Genomic DNA, 17,171 nt, shown 5'->3' with positions numbered 1-17,171 from the left:
TTACTTTAGGTGTCTTAGTGGGGACATTTATTGTTTGTGAACAATCGGTGTAATACTGATAGCTATTGGAATGGGGCCTGTCATTTCTCAGCCTGTCTTGATGACCACGCACATGCTGCAGACTCGAGATGGCAGAAGGTACATTCGACAGCATTATGTGCCCAATGTAAGACGTGCCAGACTGATGAGGAGGACCAGACGTTACACCCACCGCACTTAAAGGGAGAAGCAGTCTTACCTCAACTTGTCCGACATTATCTGCCTTCGGAGACTGCGCTTCCACAAGGAGGTTATCAGTGAGATATGCAGCTCATCAGGCGAGATGTGCAGCCTGCCAGCACCATCAGGACCGCACTGTCCGTCGAGGTCAAGGTCACCGCAGCACTTTCGTTCTACGCGGCGGGTTCCTTTCAGGCCTCAGCTGGCAACATTTGTGGACTTTCTCAGCATGCCACACATTGCTGCATTTGACAGGTCACTGAAGATGCATGCAGGCTGAACTTTATCAGCTTCCCTTTGACCAGGGAGGCTGAGACTGAGAGGGTTTTAGGATTCTCCCGAATTGCTAACTTCCCCAAGGTGCAGGGAGCAATAGACTGTACGCACATCGCGATGCGGGCACCTTTTCAGGATGCAGAGGTTTTTAGGAGCCGCAAGGGATTCCACTCCCTGAATGTGCAACTCATTGTCAACCACCAGCAAATTATTGTGGCAGTTAATGCTAAATTTCCAGGCAGCATCCATGATGCTCACATCCTGTGTGAGAGCACTGTATCTGACTTGTTTAACAATCAGCCACAAGGTCAATGCTGGATGCTTGGTGACAAAGGATATGGCCTCGCCACCTGGCTGATGACACCCTTGCATGACACCACACCGAAGCCGAGAGGTGATACGACGAGAGCCACAGATCCACTCGCAATATTGTGGAGAAAACCATTGCAGTGCTTAAGCAATGCTTTAGATGCCTGGACACTCAGGTGAGCTCCAATACCACCCTGAGCAGGTAGCTCAATTCGTGATGGTATGTTCCATGATGCACAACTTGACTATCAGGAGGGGACAAGAATTGCCAGAAGGGACTGACGGTCCACCTCACCAGAGAGAGGAAGAGGAGGACGAGGAGGTGGACGCTGACCTCGAGCCAGACCATCAGGCTGATGCTGAAACCATGCCCCCGCCCCTCTCTAGATCGCAGGAAAGGGCCCGTGGTGGCTACATAGCTGCAAGACTCTTACGTCAGCAGCTCATAAATGAGCGCTTTGCGTGAAAGAATGTTGTTGTTATTTACAAAGCTGCAACACTGCTCGGTGTGCAGGTCATACATCAATGGTGTGCATCACCTTGACAGTTAAAGTTTAAGTTGATTCAAGTTAAGTGTAATTATAGCTTCTCATGTTAAGGAATCACCAGTGTGTAATGGTGCAGCTATCTGAGACAATACGCAACAAAGTTTTGTTAATTAAAAAACATTTAATCCGAACATTTGTCTGAAATCATAAGTATAACTGTCCAAAACACCCCGCCCCACCCCACAACAAATGTATCACATTTACATCATTACAATGGTCCCCATTTCCAGCAAAACAGAACACAAATGCAAACCAACAAGGTAGCCCCCTTGCCCCTAATCCGACGATCTCAAAACGCATATTTACTGCCCACGCTGGAAATAATGCCCATTTTTGGCCGATTTGCACAAAAATGGAAAGTCTAGCCCATAGTCTTAGAATAAGGGGCCGTTCATTTAAAACTGGGATGAGGAGGAAATTTTTCTCTGAGGGTTGTAAATCTTTGGAATTCTCTGCCCCAGAGAGCTGTGGAGGCTGGGTCATTGAATATATTTAAAAGGTGGAGATAGACAGATTAAAGGATTATGGGGAGCGGGCAGGGAAGTGGAGCTGAGTCCATGATCAGATCAGCCATGATCTTATTCAATGGCGGAGCAGGCTCGAGGGGCCAAATGGCCAACTCCTGCTCTGATTTGTTATGCTCTTATGTGGGACCTTATCAAAAGCCTTGCTAAAATCCATATAGACTATATCATACTCACTGACCTCATCGACTCTCCTTGTTACCTCCTCGAAAATTCAATGATGGTCCAGAGGGCGATGGCGGGAGAGCGGTAATATTGGTTTCACGTTATCCCCCTCCCCCCCCCCCCCTCCAGTCCCGTGTCGACAGGGATGCCAAGAACCAAGGGCGAGGGGGTCGAGAGGTCCATTCAGACGGTCATGTTGGAATAGGTGTAGCCGAAATCCAGCGAGCTCCTCATGAAGTCTCGGTTCAACGCCACCGGGATGAAAGGGGACATCCTATCGTCGGCCCTGTGCCCGTGGGGGATGGAGGGGTCCTGGGGGTACAAGGAGGCTTTGCCAGGGTGAGCACGGAGCCACAGCTCAAAGATCCTGCTCATGAGCACCCGGAATAAAGAGAGAGAGAGAGAGACCACAATCAGATCATCCTAATACCAGTCCGAGCCTCTCCAGTTCCCTCCCTCCCTCCCCCTAACACCCTGAGACAGGAACAGGAGGCTGTTCAGCCCCTCGAGCCTGTTACATTAGCAGCAGGAGGAGGCCCATTCAGCCGCTCGAGCCTGTTCCCGACCATTCAATCAGATCGTTCCTGATCTGAGTGGGTTGACACCTCCTGTCGAGAGGCGCTCTTGCCCTTCCCCCCCCCCCCGCCCCCCCCCCCACAACCTTTTCTTCCCGCGTCACACAATGGGGAAGTTCAAATGTGTGAGGGAGAACGGGAATCGTGGCTTGTGGGTAACCTTGCAATCCTACGCTCCGGGAACTGGAATCGGGACTCTCGGCCCAACTCTGACCCTGCTCCTCTCTCCTCCCTCCCGCTTCTGTCCTCCCTCCCCCTCCTGACTCCTCCCTCCCCCTCCTGACTCCTGCCTTCGTCACTCCTTCCCTCCGTCTCTTTCCCTCTCCCCCTCCCTCTCCCACCGATCGAATGGTGGAACAGGCTGGAGGGGCTGAATGGCGTCCTCTGGTTCCTATCTCAGCTCACGCGGGTTATAACACCGCATGACCCCCCCCTCGCCCCACCCCCGTTAAATATCTGACCCATCCCTTACTATCTGCCGCTGAATCAGACAGTTCGTCAGCTCGGCATCCCATCTGAACCGGAAACTAGCTTTCGACCTCCCACACCTCTCCACATCAAAACCGCCGCAACCGTGGTCTCATATTTGACCCTGAAATGATCTTTCGAACACATATCTGCAGCACAACTCAGGCCACGAATTTCCACCTCTGTAACATCTCCCGTCTCCGTCATTGTCTCAGCTCTTCTGCTGCTGAAGCCCTCATCCCTGCCTTTGTTACCGCCAGACGTGACTATTCCAACGTACTCCTGGAATCCCACATTCTCCCCTTCGTAACCCAGAGGTGATCCAAAACTCGGTTGCCCGTGTCCTAACTCGCACCAAGTCCCGCTCACCCATCACCCACTGTACTCGCTGACCCATCACCCCTGTATTCGCTGACCCATCACCCTGTGCTCGCTGACCTACATTGGCTCCCGGTCCAGCAACACTTCGAGCATGAAATTCTCATCCTTGTTTTCAGATCTCTCCATGGCCCTTGCCTCCCTCCCTATCTCTGTAACCTCCTCCAGCCCTTACACTCCTCCCTATCTCTGTAACCTCCTCCAGCCCCTACACCCCTCCCTATCTCTGCAACCTCCTCCAGCCCTGCAACCCTCCCTATCTCTAACCTCCTCCAGCCCTTACACTCCTCCCTATCTCTGTAACCTCCTCCAGCCCTCCCTATCTCTAACCTCCTCCAGTCCTACACTCCTCCCTATCCCTGTAACCTCCTCCAGCCCTGCAACCCTCCCTATCTCTAACCTCCTCCAGCCCTTACACTCCTCCCTATCTCTGTATTCTCCTCCAGCCCCTACACCCCTCCCTATCTCTGTAACCTCCTCCAGGCCCTACACCCCTCCCTATCTCTGCAACCTCCTCCAGTCCCTACACCCCTCCCTATCTCTGTAAACTCCTCCAGCCCCTACACCCCTCCCTATCTCTGTAACCTCCTCCAGCCCCTGCAACCCTCCCTATCTCTGTAAACTCCTCCAGCCCCTACAACCGTGAGATCTCTGCGCTCCTCCAATTCTGAACTCTTGCACATCTCCCCGATTTCCATCGCTCCACCATCGGCGCCGGTGCCTTCAACTGGCTGGGCCCTAAGCTCTGGAACTCCCTCCCGAAACCTCCCCGCCTCCCTCTCCTTCTTTAAGACGTTCCTTAAAACCTCCCTCTTTGACCAAGCTCTTGGTCACCTGTCCCTAATATCTCCTTACGTGACTGGGTGTGGAATTTTTGTCTGAGTTATGCTCCTGTGAAGCACCTTGGGACTGAATAAGAATGTAAATTGTGATTGTTACTTGTCGATGTAGGAGTGATGAGAGAGGAAGAGAGGGTCTTTGGCTGAATACGTCACGCTTGACATTGTTCCACCGCAGTAATAGTGAACCATATTGTGCATACTTGGATAGAGTGTGTTGGGGTCAGTCGGCTTCAGATATCCTGAGAGTGGGAGGAAAGAGAGGAGAGGGTAAAGGGAATCCAAAATCTGTCAACTGCACAAACGCCAGCACCAGACAGGAACAGGAGGAAGCCATTCAGCCCCTCGAGCCTGTTACACAGGAACAGGAGGAGGCCGTTCAGCCCCTCGAGCTTGTTACACAAGAACAGGAGGAGGCCATTCAGCCCCTCGAGCTGTTACATTTGGAACAGGAGGAGGCCATTCAGCCCCTCGAGCCTGTTACACAGGAATAGGAGGAGGCCATTCAGCCCCTCGAACCTGCTACAGTGGAGAGTCAGTACTGAGGGAGCGTGCACTGTCGGAGGGGTAGTACTGAGGGAGGGCCGCACTGTCGGAGGGGCAGTACTGAGTGAGTGCCACACTGTCGGAGGGACAGTACTGAGGGAGGGCCGCACTGTCGGAGCTGCCGTCTTTCAGATGAGACACTAAACCTCTCAGGTGGATGTAAAAGATCCCAGGGCCAGTATTGAGAGAGGAGCAGGGGAGTTCTCCCCGGTGTCCTGGATTCAATATTTATCCCTCAACCAACTGTTTGCAGATTGACCGGGGCTTTGTCTCATTGATGGGACCTTGCTGTATGCAAAATAGGTAAGCATGGGATCTTGCTGTGCACGGAATGGGCAATGGTGGGATCTTGTTGTGTGTGTAAGGCCAATGGTGGGATCTTGCTGTGTGTGTAAGGCCAATGGTGGGATCTTGCTGTGTGGGTAAGGCCAATGGTGGGATCTTGCTGTGTGTGTAAGGCCAATGGTGGGATCTTGCTGTGTGGAGCGAGGCTGCCTACCTTCGAGAGCGTTGCGGAAGGATCCCAGGGCGCTCTGGTTGTACGGAGGAGAGTTGTAGGTGGGCAGGCGGAGGCAGGACCGGACATCCTCGAGGCTAGGCAGACCCCCCAGGTTGGGATCCCAGCCTGGGAGACGGCGGATTAAGCGGGCGGGCAAACCATGCTGAAATCCAGCTCATGGGCACCCTCGCCTGAACAGAACGTCTGAGTGAGACAGAGAGTGAGTGAGTGAGTGAGCGCGAGACCGGGGGGGAGCGCGAGGGGGGGGGGCAGTGAGCGCGAGATGGAGTGAGACACAGAGTGGGAAGCAAGGCAGGGTTGGCATAATTTAGGGTACGGGGGGAGTGGGGGGAGAGACGATGGGATATTAAAGGGTTCGGGGAGTGGGGGGGAGAGACGATGGATATTAAAGGGTACGGGGGGAGTGGGGGAGAGACGATGGGATATTAAAGGGTACGGGGAGTGGGGGAGAGACGATGGGATATTAAAGGGTACCGGGAGTGGGGGAGAGACGATGGGATATTAAAGGGTTCAGGGGGGAGTGGGGGGAGAGACGATGGGATATTAAAGGGTACGGGGAGCGGGGGAGAGACGATGGGATATTAAAGGGTACGGGGGGAGTGGGGGAGAGACGATGGGATATTAAAGGGTACGGGGGGAGTGGGGGAGAGACGATGGGATATTAAAGGGTACGGGGGTCGTGGGGGGGGGGGGGAGACGAGGGGATATTAAAGGGTACAGGGGGAGTGGGGGAGAGACGATGGGATATTAAAGGGTACGGGGGGAGTGGGGGGGGGGAGACGAGGGGATATTAAAGGTTACGGGGGGAGTGGGGGAGAGACGATGGGATATTAAAGGGTACGGGGGGAGTGGGGGAGAGACGATGGAGTATTAAAGGGTACGAGGGGAGCGGGGAAAGCAGACACATAAACGGATCTTACCGGCCAGCTGAAGAAGCGGGAGGACGGGTTCAGGAACCCTCGCGCGTTGCTGGAGCCGAAGATGTTGTCGGTGCAGACGTCGCAGGCCGCCTGTCCCGCCCAGGTCCAGTAGGGGACGGAGAAGTCGGGGTCGCCGGTCAGGTTGCGCATCTCGCGCTCGAAGGCCAGGAGGTAGAGCCGGTACCACAGAGGGAAAGCGGGGCCGCCGTGTGCATAGGCCCCGGGGGCCCCGTCTCCCCGCCGCTTGGCGCAGAGGTAGTGCGCCCAGGTGAAGACGTGGTAGAGGCTGGCGTGGCGGAAGCGGTGGGGCGCGCCAGGCCGTGGGCTGGCACTGGTGTAGATGAGATAGCGGGGGCTGCGTGCCCTCTTGGCCAGCACCAGCCGGTCCAGGAACAGCCCCAGCTCGGTCGGCAGAAGCTGCCGCAGGTCCCGACGCTCCACCAGGTGGCGGTGCTGGCAGCGGGGGCCACGGAGCCCGTGGGCACACTCGCCGCAGTCGAAGCCCCCGTAGCCCGGGGCGCAGGCGCACAGCCGGCCGAAGAAGTAGGCGGGCCAGCCCAGGCGGAAGTCGAGGGGCGGCGGGGAGGGGGAGGAGGGGTCACGCAGCCCCCTCGCGGACCCCAATCGGCGGCAGGCCCCGCGGCCCGAGGCCTTCCCACAGGGCGAGCTGTCGCCCCACCACAGCGGGCAGCAGTTGCGGCTGGCCAGGTGGTGCTCGGTGGCACACGGGCGGGGGATCTGCCCGTGGGCGCTCATCACCAGGGCCAAGGCCAGGAACAGCCGCATGGCGAGGGCAGCGGCTCGGGATTGGTGGGGTAACAGCTTCCCGCTGGGGTTTGTCACCAGCCCCTCCACCGCGGGGCCTTGTGATGCTCGAACCCACGGGGCACACGACCGGTGTTCGATGGTGGTCGCCGCTCCTCACGCCTCCGGCTCGCTCCCCCTCTCCGTCCCGCTCGCTCGCCGCCGGCTCCCACTCCCACTCCCACAAGTTCCCCGGCTCCCAGAATCCGCTCGGACCCGTCCGCGGCTGCTTAACACGGGTCAGGCTGTGGAGCAACAGGACGCAAGGTTAGAGGTGGAGCGGGGCCAAGGGAGGGTGTGAAGGGGGATCGGGGCCGAGGGAGGGTGTGGGAGGGGAGCGCGGGGCCGAGGGAGGGTGTGGGGCGAGGGGGGGGAGGAGAATGGGGCCGAGGGAGGGTGTGTGGGGGGGGAGAGCAGGGATAGAGGGAGGGTGTGGGGGGAGAGCGGGGATAGTGGGGGGAGAGCGGGGATAGAGGGAGAGTGTGGGGGGAGAGCGGGGCCGAGGGAGGATGTGGGGGGAGAACGGTATAGAGGGAGGGTGTGGGGGGAGAACGGGGATAGAGGGAGGGTGTGGGGAGAGAGCGGGGATAGAGGGAGGGTGTGGGGAGAGAGCGGGGATAGAGGGAGGGTGTGGGGAGAGAGCGGGGATAGAGGGAGGGTGTGGGGAGAGAGCGGGGATAGAGGGAGGGTGTGGGGGGAGAGCGGGGATAGAGGGAGGGTGTGGGGGGAGAGCGGGGATAGAGGGAGGGTGTGGGGGGAGAGCGGGGATAGAGGGAGGGTGTGGGGGGAGAGCGGGGATAGAGGGAGGGTGTGGGGGGAGAGCGGGGATAGAGGGAGGGTGTGGGGGGAGAACGGGGATAGAGGGAGGGTGTGGGGGGAGAGCGGGGATAGAGGGAGGGTGTGGGGGGAGAGCGGGGATAGAGGGAGGGTGTGGGGGGAGAGCGGGGATAGAGGGAGGGTGTGGGGGGAGAGCGGGTATAGAGGGAGGGTGTGGGGGGAGAGCGGGGATAGAGGGAGGATGTGGGGGGAGAACGGGGATGGAGGGAGGGTGTGGGGGGAGAGCGGGCCGAGGGAGGATGTGGGGGGGAGAGCGGGGATAGAGGGAGGGTGTGGGGGGAGAGCGGGGCCGAGGGAGGGTGTGGGGGAGGGGGGGGTGAGCGGGACCGAGGGAGGGTGTGTGGGGGAAGAGCGGGGATAGAGGGAGGGTGTGGGGGGAGAGCGGGCCGAAGGAGGATGTGGGGGGGAGAACGGGACCGAGGGAGGGTGTGGGGGGGGGGGGGGTGAGCGGGACCGAGGGAGGGTGTGTGGTGGGGGGGGTGAGCGGGACCGAGGGAGGGTGTCGGGGGGGGGGGTGAGCGGGACCGAGGGAGGGTGTGGGGGGACGGTGAGCGGGACCGAGGGAGGGTGTGGGGGGGGGGGTGAGCGGGACCGAGGGAGGGTGTGGGGGGCGGTGAGCGGGACCGAGGGAGGGTGTGTGGGGGGGGGGGGGAGAGAGGGGATAGAGGGAGGGAGTGGGGTGGAGAGCGGGGATAGAGGGAGGGAGTGGGGTGGAGAGCGGGGATAGAGGGAGGGAGTGGGGTGGAGAGCGGGGATAGAGGGAGGGAGTGGGGAGAGAGCGGGGCCGAGGGAGGATGTGGGAGGGGGGAGAACGGGACCGAGGGAGGATGTGGGGGGGAGAGCGGGGATAGAGGGAGGGAGTGGGGTGGAGAGCGGGGATAGAGTGAGGGTGTGGGGGGAGAGCGGGGCCGAGGGAGGATGTGGGGGGGGTGGTGGGGAGAACGGGACCGAGGGAGGGTGTGGGGGGGAGAGCGGGGATAGGGGGAGGGTGTGGGGGGGGGGGGGGTGAGCGGGACCAAGGGAGGGTGTGGGGGGGCGGTGAGCGGGACCGAGGGAGGGTGTGGGGGGGGGGGAGAGCGGGGATAGAGGGAGGGAGTGGGGGGAGAGCGGGGATAGAGGGAGGGAATGGGGGGAGAGCGGGGATAGAGTGAGGGAGTGGGGGGAGAGCGGGGATAGAGGGAGGGAGTGGGGGGAGAGCGGGGATAGAGTGAGGGAGTGGGGGGAGAGCGGGGATAGAGGGAGGGAGTGGGGGGAGAGCGGGGATAGAGGGAGGGAGTGGGGTGGAGAGCGGGGATAGAGTGAGGGTGTGGGGGGAGAGCGGGGATAGAGGGAGGGAGTGGGGTGGAGAGCGGGGATAGAGTGAGGGTGTGGGGGGAGAGCGGGGCCGAGGGAGGATGTGGGGGGGGTGGTGGGGAGAACGGGACCGAGGGAGGGTGTGTGGGGGGGGCGAACGGGACCGAGGGAGGGTGTGGGGGGGAGAGCGGGGATAGAGGGAGGGAGTGGGGTGGAGAGCGGGGATAGAGGGAGGGTGTGGGAGGAGAGCGGGGCCGAGGGAGGATGTAGGGGATGGAGAGCGGAGATGGAGGGACTTACACTACACACACCCACACTCTCACGCGCTCTCGCATACACACACACAAACACACACAAACAAACACACAATCGCACCCTTAAAAACAGAAACAGGCGCGTTCTCACACACACACACTTTCATACACACCTAGAGAGACACTCACACACACAGACAGACAGACAAACACATCCAGCAAAGCAGACACACACACACACACACACACACACACACACAGATAGTAACACACACATACATAGGCAGTACTGAGGGAGCGCTGCACTGTCGGAGGGGCAGTACTGAGGGAGCGCTGCACTGTCGGAGGGGCAGTACTGAGGGAGCGCTGCACTGTCGGAGGGGCAGTACTGAGGGAGCGCTGCACTGTCGGAGGGGCAGTACTGAGGGAGCGCTGCACTGTCGGAGGGGCAGTACTGAGGGAGCGCTGCACTGTCGGAGGGGCAGTACTGAGGGAGCGCTGCACTGTCGGAGGGGCAGTACTGAGGGAGTGCCGCACTGTTAGAGGGGCAGTTATGTGGGAGTGCCGCACTGTCGGAGATCAATACTGAGGGTCTGGAGACAGGGAATGGGTTCCTACCTTATCTCTGCAGTCGCTCCTTGCCTGACTCCCCCTCCAGCCTATAGATGTGTCACGTCAATCCTGGTTAGGGAGGCCCTATACTCTCTCTCCACTCCATAAAACCTCCTGCGATGGCGACCTCCCGATCTCCTGGTACACCTGGGCTAGTCCCTGTATCATCGTCCGCCCCCCGCAACCATCCAAGGATGGTCTCTGGACTCCCACCGGCCAATCAGAGGCCTCAAAGGGCTGATGAATATTCAACAACCCAAGGGCTGAGCCAAGCAATGGGCTGGATTGGCTGCCCGACCCGTTGGACCAATCGGAGGAGGGCACCTGACACGACCTCAGGGCTTTGTGGGCGGCTGCGGGCTCATTCTGGGCTGCCCAGGTGTGCGGCGATGCTGCGATCGCCAGGGGTGATGAGTGATGGGGAAATCGGCTGAGCCGCTCTCAATGGCTGAGTCTCGAGCCAAACCCCAGGTTCTCCTTCATTGGATGCTTCCTATTGCAACCGGCTGGCTCAGCCAATGGGCCGCAGTCCAGACTTCGGTCAGCTGGTCGTCTCCACACGGGAACGGGCGGGGCAAGGTCATCTCGGTCCTGCCAAGCGGGCATCACATCATCGGCCAAGGGAACAATGGGCCAGAGAGAGAGACACACACACACACACACACACACAACACACACACGGGGAGAGAGAGAGAGAGAGAGAGAGACACTCACGGAGAGAGCAAGAGAGAGACACACACACGCGCGGAGGGAGAAATGGAGAGAGAGAGAGAGAGAGAGAGAGATACACACGCACAGAGAGAGAGAGAGAGAGAGAGAGAGAGAGACACAGGGGGAGAGAGAGAGAGAGAGAGAGAGTGGGAGAGACACACACACAGGGAGAGAGAGAGAGAGACACACACGGAGAGAGCAAGAGAGAGACACACACACGCGCGGAGGGAGAAATGGAAAGAGAAAGAGAGAGAGAGATACACACGCGCGGAGAGCGAGAGAGAGAGAGAGACTCACACACGGAGAGGGAGAGACAGAAAAAAAGAGAGACACAGACAGGGAGAGAGAAAGAGAGACACAGGGAAAGGGAGAGAGAAGGAGAGGGAGAGAAGGTAAAGGAGATAGAGTTACAGAGAGAGGGGTGGGAAAGACACGGGGGGAGAGAAAGAAAGGGAGTGTGGGAGAGGGACACAGAGAGAGAGACATAGAGGGAGAGTGAGGGAGGGACAGAGCGAGGGAGAGACAGAGTGAGTTAGAGAGAGAGAGTGTGCAGGAGAGGGAGGGAGTGAGAGAGAGAGAGACAGACAGAGCGGGAGAGAGAGGCAGTGAGAAGGACACAGAGAGAAAGAGGGAGAGAGAGGGAGAGAAAGACAGACAGAGAGACACACAGGGAGAAGGAGCGAGACTTGCACAGGGAAGGAGGGAGCGAGAGAGACAGAGAGAGAGTGTGACACATGGTGACAGAGACAGAGGGAGACACGGAGAAAGGAACATAAGAAATAGGAGCAGGAGTCGGCCATAAGGCTCCTCGAGCCTACTCCTCCACTTAATAAGATCATGGCTGATCCAATCATGGACTCAGGTCCACTTCCCTGCCCACTCCCAATAACCCCTTATTCTCTAATCGGTTAAGAAACTGAATAAATTTAAGACAGAGATAGACAATGATCCAGCTTCCACAGCTCTCTGAGGCACCAAATTCCACAGATTTACAACCCTCAGAAGAAATTCCTCCTCATCCTAGTTTTAAATGGGCGGCCCCTTATTCTAATATTATGCCCCCTCCGACAGTGCAGCGCTCCCTCAGTACTGCCCCTCCGACAGTGCAGCGCCCCCTCAGCACTGCACCTCCGACAGTGCAGCACTCCCTCAGTACTGCCCCTCCGACAGTGCAGCGCTCCCTCAGTACTGCCCCTCCCACAGTGCAGCACTCCCTCAGTACTGCCCCTCCCACAGTGCAGTGCTCCCTCAGTACTGCCCCTCCCACAGTGCAGCGCTCCCTCAGTACTGCCCCTCCCACAGTGCAGCGCTCCCTCAGTACTGCCCCTCCCACAGTGCAGCGGGGCCCCCTCAGTACTGCCCCTCCCACAGTGCAGCGGGGCACCCTCAGTACTGCCCCTCCCATAGTGCAGCGCTCCCTCAGTACTGCCCCTCCCACAGTGCAGCACTCCCTCAGTACTGCCCCTCCGACAGTGCAGCACTCCATTAGTATTGCCCCTCTGAGAGACAGAGAGAGAAATAGAGACAGAGAAAAATAGAAACAGAGCGAGAGAGATAAAGAGAGAGAGAGACGGAGAGAGGGAGACACTGACAGAGAGACGGACGGCCGGAAATAAAGTGCAGACAAATACACAGTCTTTGATGGGACTGGGTAGGGCAAACTTTACTCTGTATCTAACCCCGTGCTGCACCTGCCCTGGGAGTGTTTGATGGGACTGGGTAGGGGAGACTTTACTCTGTATCTAACCCCATGCTGTACCTGCCCTGGGAGTGTTTGATGGGACTGGGTAGGGGAGACTTTACTCTGTATCTAACCCCGTGCTGTATCTGCCCTGGGAGTGTTTGATGGGACAGGGTAGAGACCTTTGGGTGACCCCGGGAATTTCAGCAGGGCACGGATCACGAGGAGGGGGCAGGAAACCACGAGCCCAGAGAACTGAGAAAGGAGGATGTGAGGAAATGAGGCCTCAAACCACAGCTAACTGAGGAAGTGAGTGGCTTTCTTCACTGTCTCCTTGGCTTTGTAGGTCGATGGCTGCTAAGCAGGGATTGAGGGGGGTGTTGGCTCTCATACTGTGCCTGTGCTGTGGTAAGTCAGGGCGAGGGGGCGAGGGGTGTGGGTCCTGAGGGAATGGCTGGGTGGGGTAAGTCAGGGCGAGAGGGGAGGGGGTGTGGGTCCTGAGGGAATGGCTGGGTGGGGTAAGTCAGGGCGAGGGGGGGAGGGGTGTGGGTCCTGAGGGAATGGCTGGGTGGGGTAAGTCAGGGCGAGGGGGGAGGGGTGTGGGCCCTGAGGGAATGGCTGGGTGGGGTAAGTCAGGGCGAGGGGGGGGAGGGGGTGTGGACCCTGAGGGAATGGCTGGGTGGGGTAAGTCGGGGCGAGGGGGGGGAGGGGGTGTGGACCCTGAGGGAATGGCTGGGTGGGGTAAGTCGGGGCGAGGGGGGAGGGGTGTGGGTCCTGAGGGAATGGCTCGGTGGGGTGAGGGGTGGAGGGGTGTAGGTCCTGAGGGAATGGCTGGGTGGGGGATGGAGAGGGCGAGGGGGGAGGGTCTGTGGATCCTGAGGGAATGGCTGGGTGGGGTAAGTCAGGATGAGGGGGTGTGGGTCCTGAGGGAATGGCTGGATGGGGTAAGTCAGGGCTGGGGGGGGAGGGGGTGTGGACCCTGAGGGAATGGCTGGGTGGGGTGAGGGGGGGAGGGGTGTGGGTCCTGAGGGAATGGCTGGGTGGGGGATGGAGAGGGCGAGGGGGGAGGGTCTGTGGATCCTGAGGGAATGGCTGGGTGGGGTAAGTCAGGGGGAGGGGTGTGTGCCCTGAGGGAATGTCTGACTGGGGGATGGAGAGGGCGAGGTGGAGGGTCTGTGGATCCTGAGGGAATGGCTGGCTGGGAGAAGGAGGGAGTCTGGGAGAGAGTTGAGCCTTACGTATGTATGAGTGGGAGACCGTTCGGCCCTTCATGACCATGCTAGCCCACTGTTAGCACAGTCCCAACCCAGTGTTGACTCTCTCTCAAACTAATCCCACTGCCCTGCTCTCTCCCCATAGCCCTGTGTCAATCTCAAACTAATCCCACTGCCCTGCTCTCTCCCCATAGCCCTGTGTCAATCACAAACTAATCCAGTGCCCCGCTCTCTCCCCATTGACCTGTGTCAATCTCAAACTAATCCCACTGCCCTGCCCTCTCCCCATAGCCCTGTGTCAATCCCAAATTAATCCCACTGTCCCGCTCTCCCAAGAGATTACATGCCTGCAAGGCGCTGGGAGTCAGTCTGCATGACCAAGACCACCTATTTCCACCTCCGTAACATCGCCCGTCTCCGCCCCTGCCTCAACACATCCTGTGCTGAAACCCCTCACCCTTGTCCCCCCAAGACTCGACTGTCCCAACGCTCTCCCAGCTTCCACCCTCCGTAACCGTCAGCTCATCGTAATCTCCTGCTTGCTGCCCCCGTGTCCTAACTCGCACCGAGTCCCGTTCACTCCTCACCCCCTGTGCTCACTGACCTTCATTGGCTCCCGGTCCGGCATTGCCTCGATTTTAAAATTCTCATTTTGGTTCAAATCCCTCCAGCCCTACACCTCTCCCTATCTCTGTAACCTCCTCCAGCCCTACACCTCTCCCTATCTCTGTAACCTCCTCCAGCCCTTCACCTCTCCCTATCTCTGTAACCTCCTCCAGCCCTACAACCCTCCCTATCTCTGTAATCTCCTCCAGCCCTATACCCCTCCCTATCTCTAACCACCTCCAACCCCTACACCCCTTCCTATCTCTGTAATCTCCTCCAGCCCCCCCCCCGCCCCGAGATCTCTGCGCTCCTCCAATGCTGCCCCCTTATGTAGCTCCCGACTTCCATCGCTCCAACATTGGCGGCTGTGACTTCAGCTGCCTGGGCCCTAAGCTCTGGAATTCCCTCCCTTAACCTCTCTGGCTCTCCCTCCTCCTTTCAGAAGCACTTTAAAACCTCCCTCATTGACTAAGCTTTTAGTCACCTGCCCGAATATCTCCTCGAGTCTCGGTGTCAAACCCTGACTGATTTATGCTGCTGTGAAGGACCTCGGGATGTTTTACTTCGTTAAAGGCGCTATATAAATGCACGTGATTGTTGCGAGATTATCGAAACCGATTAATTGACGGGACTCCCATACTTGTTGGTTTCTCCTCCCCCCTTGTTCTCCTTCGCGAAGCCATGGGGCCTTCAAGAAGCTTCAATATTGAGATTGAAAAACCAACTATCTTCAACAGGAGCCGAGAATCGCACTTCGGGCAAACAGTGGCTCAGTTTGAAAGCAGCGAGAAGTGGTGAGTGCGACTGACATACGATTTGGGAGAAGGGACGGAGAGACACCAATCAGTGTACAGATATCTCCCTGAGGGAGGGGACTGAGAGACACCAGTCAGTGTACAGATATCTCCCTGAGGGAGAGGGACTGAGAGACACCAGTCAGTGTACAGATATCTCCCTGAGGGAGAGGGGACTGAGAGACACCAGTCAGTGTACAGATATCTCGCTGAGGGAGAGGGACTGAGCGACACCAGTCAGTGTACAGATATCTCCCTGAGGGAGAGGGACTGAGAGACACCAGTCAGTGTACAGATATCTCCCTGAGGGAGGAGGGATGGAGAATTCAGTCAGTACGTTAACCTTTAATGGGTAGTTTGAGCTGTTGCAGCTGACTGCTCGAATGTCCGGTGTTTCAGGATGTGAGCATTGTTCCATTGCCTGCGACTAATTCCTGCAGAAAGGTAAATCACACGGAGCTGTAACATTGAGAGAAAGGAGGAAGGATTGCGAGTATGACCCACAGGTCAAGGACAGGGCTGGTCAGCCAATGTTTGGAGGGTGGGTCAGGAGTTCAAGGGGCTGTCATTTCTAGAATGTGTGAAGGATCGTGGGAGGGGGGTCAACGTAGGGGGAGGGGTGTTGGGCCAAGGGTGGAGAATGGGGTGAGGGGTAGAATTGGGCAAGGGAGCAAATGGGGTGAGTTGTGAGAAGGGTCCAGGGGAAGATGGGGCTTTCTCTCTGTCTCTCTCTCTCTGTCTCTCTGCACCCCACACTCTCTCCCCCAGCGATGCTCTAATCCACTCTCACACTCTCTCTCTCTCTCTCTCTCTCCCTCCCCTCCCCTCCCTCCCTCTCTCTCACCCCCAGCGATGCTCTAATATTCTCCCTCTCCCTCGCTCCCTCTCCCTCTCCCCCAGCGAAGCTCTAATCCTCCCTTTCTCTCTCTCTCTCTCTCCCAGCGATACTTTAACCCTCTCCCTCTCTCCCAGCGATGCCCTAACCCTCTCCCTCTCTCCCTCTCCCCCAGCGATGCTCTAACCCTCTCTCCCTCTCCCCCAGCGATGCTCTAACCCTCTCCCTCACCCCCAGCGATGCTCTAACCCTCTCCCTCTCCCCCAGCGATGCTCTAACCCTCTCCCTCTCCCCCAGCGAAGCTCTGACCCTCTCTCCCTCTCCCCCAGCGATGCTCTAACCCTCTCTCCCAGCGATGCTCTAACCCTCTCTCCCAGCGATGCTCTAACCCTCTCTCCCTCGCCCCCAGCGATGCTCTGACCCTCGCCCCCAGCGATGCTCTAACCCTCTCTCCCTCGCCCCCAGCGATGCTCTAACCCTCTCTCCCTCGCCCCCAGCGATGCTCTAACCCTCTCTCCCTCGTCCCCAGCGATGCTCTAACACTCTCGCCCTCGCCCCCAGCGATGCTCTAACCCTCTCTCCCTCTCCCCCAGCGATGCTCTAACCCTCTCCCTCTCCCCCAGCGATGCTCTAACCCTCTCCCTCTCCCCCAGCAATGCTCTAACCCTCTCTCCCTCTCCCCCAGCGATGCTCTAACCCTCTCCCTCTCCCCCAGCGATGCTCTAACCCTCTCCCTCTCCCCCAGCGATGCTCTAACCCTCTCTCTCTCCCTCAGCGATGCTCTAACCCGCTCCCTCTCCCCCAGCGATGCTCTAACCCTCTCTCCCTCTCCCCCAGCGAAGCTCTAACCCTCTCTCCCTCTCTCCCAGCGATGCTCTAACCCTCTCTCCCAGCGATGCTCTAACCCTCTCTCCCAGCGATGCTCTAACCCTCTCTCCCTCGCCCCCAGCGATGCTCTGACCCTCGCCCCCAGCGATGCTCTAACCCTCTCTCCCTCGCCCCCAGCGATGCTCTAACCCTCTCTCCCTCGCCCCCAGCGATGCTCTAACCCTCTCTCCCTCGCCCCCAGCGATGCTCTAACCCTCTCTCCCTCGCCCCCAGCGATGCTCTAACACTCTCGCCCTCGTCCCCAGCGATGCTCTAACACTCTCGCCCTCGCCCCCAGCGATGCTCTAACCCTCTCTCCCTCGCCCCCAGCAATGCTCTAACCCTCTGCCCTCCGACAGTGCAGCACTCCCTCAGT

The 17,171-nt window shown here is 58.7% G+C and overlaps 2 protein-coding genes across 2 annotated transcripts in view; one reads left to right on the top strand and one right to left on the bottom strand.

Annotated features, from left to right (window-relative positions):
* Window positions 1-2,224: 2,224 nt before the first annotated feature.
* Window positions 2,225-7,073, bottom strand: LOC139248143 (tyrosinase-like). Its single transcript, XM_070871890.1, has 2 exons — window positions 6,288-7,073; window positions 2,225-2,353 (listed from the first exon to the last, which is right to left on the bottom strand). The coding sequence occupies exons 1-2, from the start codon at window positions 7,071-7,073 to the stop codon at window positions 2,225-2,227; spliced, it is 915 nt and encodes a 304-aa protein (XP_070727991.1).
* Window positions 7,072-17,171, top strand: part of LOC139248142 (uncharacterized) — a 34,150-nt gene continuing 24,050 nt past the window's right edge. Inside the window, exons 1-3 of the mRNA XM_070871889.1 lie at window positions 7,072-7,358; window positions 12,826-12,887; window positions 14,979-15,093. Of these exons, the coding sequence (XP_070727990.1) occupies window positions 7,072-7,358; window positions 12,826-12,887; window positions 14,979-15,093 (464 nt within the window). The remainder of the gene's footprint in view (window positions 7,359-12,825; window positions 12,888-14,978; window positions 15,094-17,171) is intronic.

Source organism: Pristiophorus japonicus, unplaced genomic scaffold (assembly GCF_044704955.1).
Source record: "Pristiophorus japonicus isolate sPriJap1 unplaced genomic scaffold, sPriJap1.hap1 HAP1_SCAFFOLD_29, whole genome shotgun sequence".
Lineage (NCBI taxonomy): Eukaryota > Metazoa > Chordata > Chondrichthyes > Pristiophoridae > Pristiophorus > Pristiophorus japonicus.
Note: the sequence above shows the minus strand (reverse complement) of the source record. Positions and strands in the feature narration are given on the sequence as shown.

Excerpts from the sequence above, each read along its gene's own strand:
- LOC139248143 (XM_070871890.1), bottom strand. The coding sequence starts at position 7,073 with ATGCGGCTGTTCCTGGCCTTGGCCCTGGTGATGAGCGCCCACGGGCAG. Across the intron at positions 2,354-6,287 it reads CCCGCTTCTTCAGCTGGCCG|GACCCCTCCATCCCCCACGG; the intron begins GTAAGATCCGTT and ends TTGTACCCCCAG.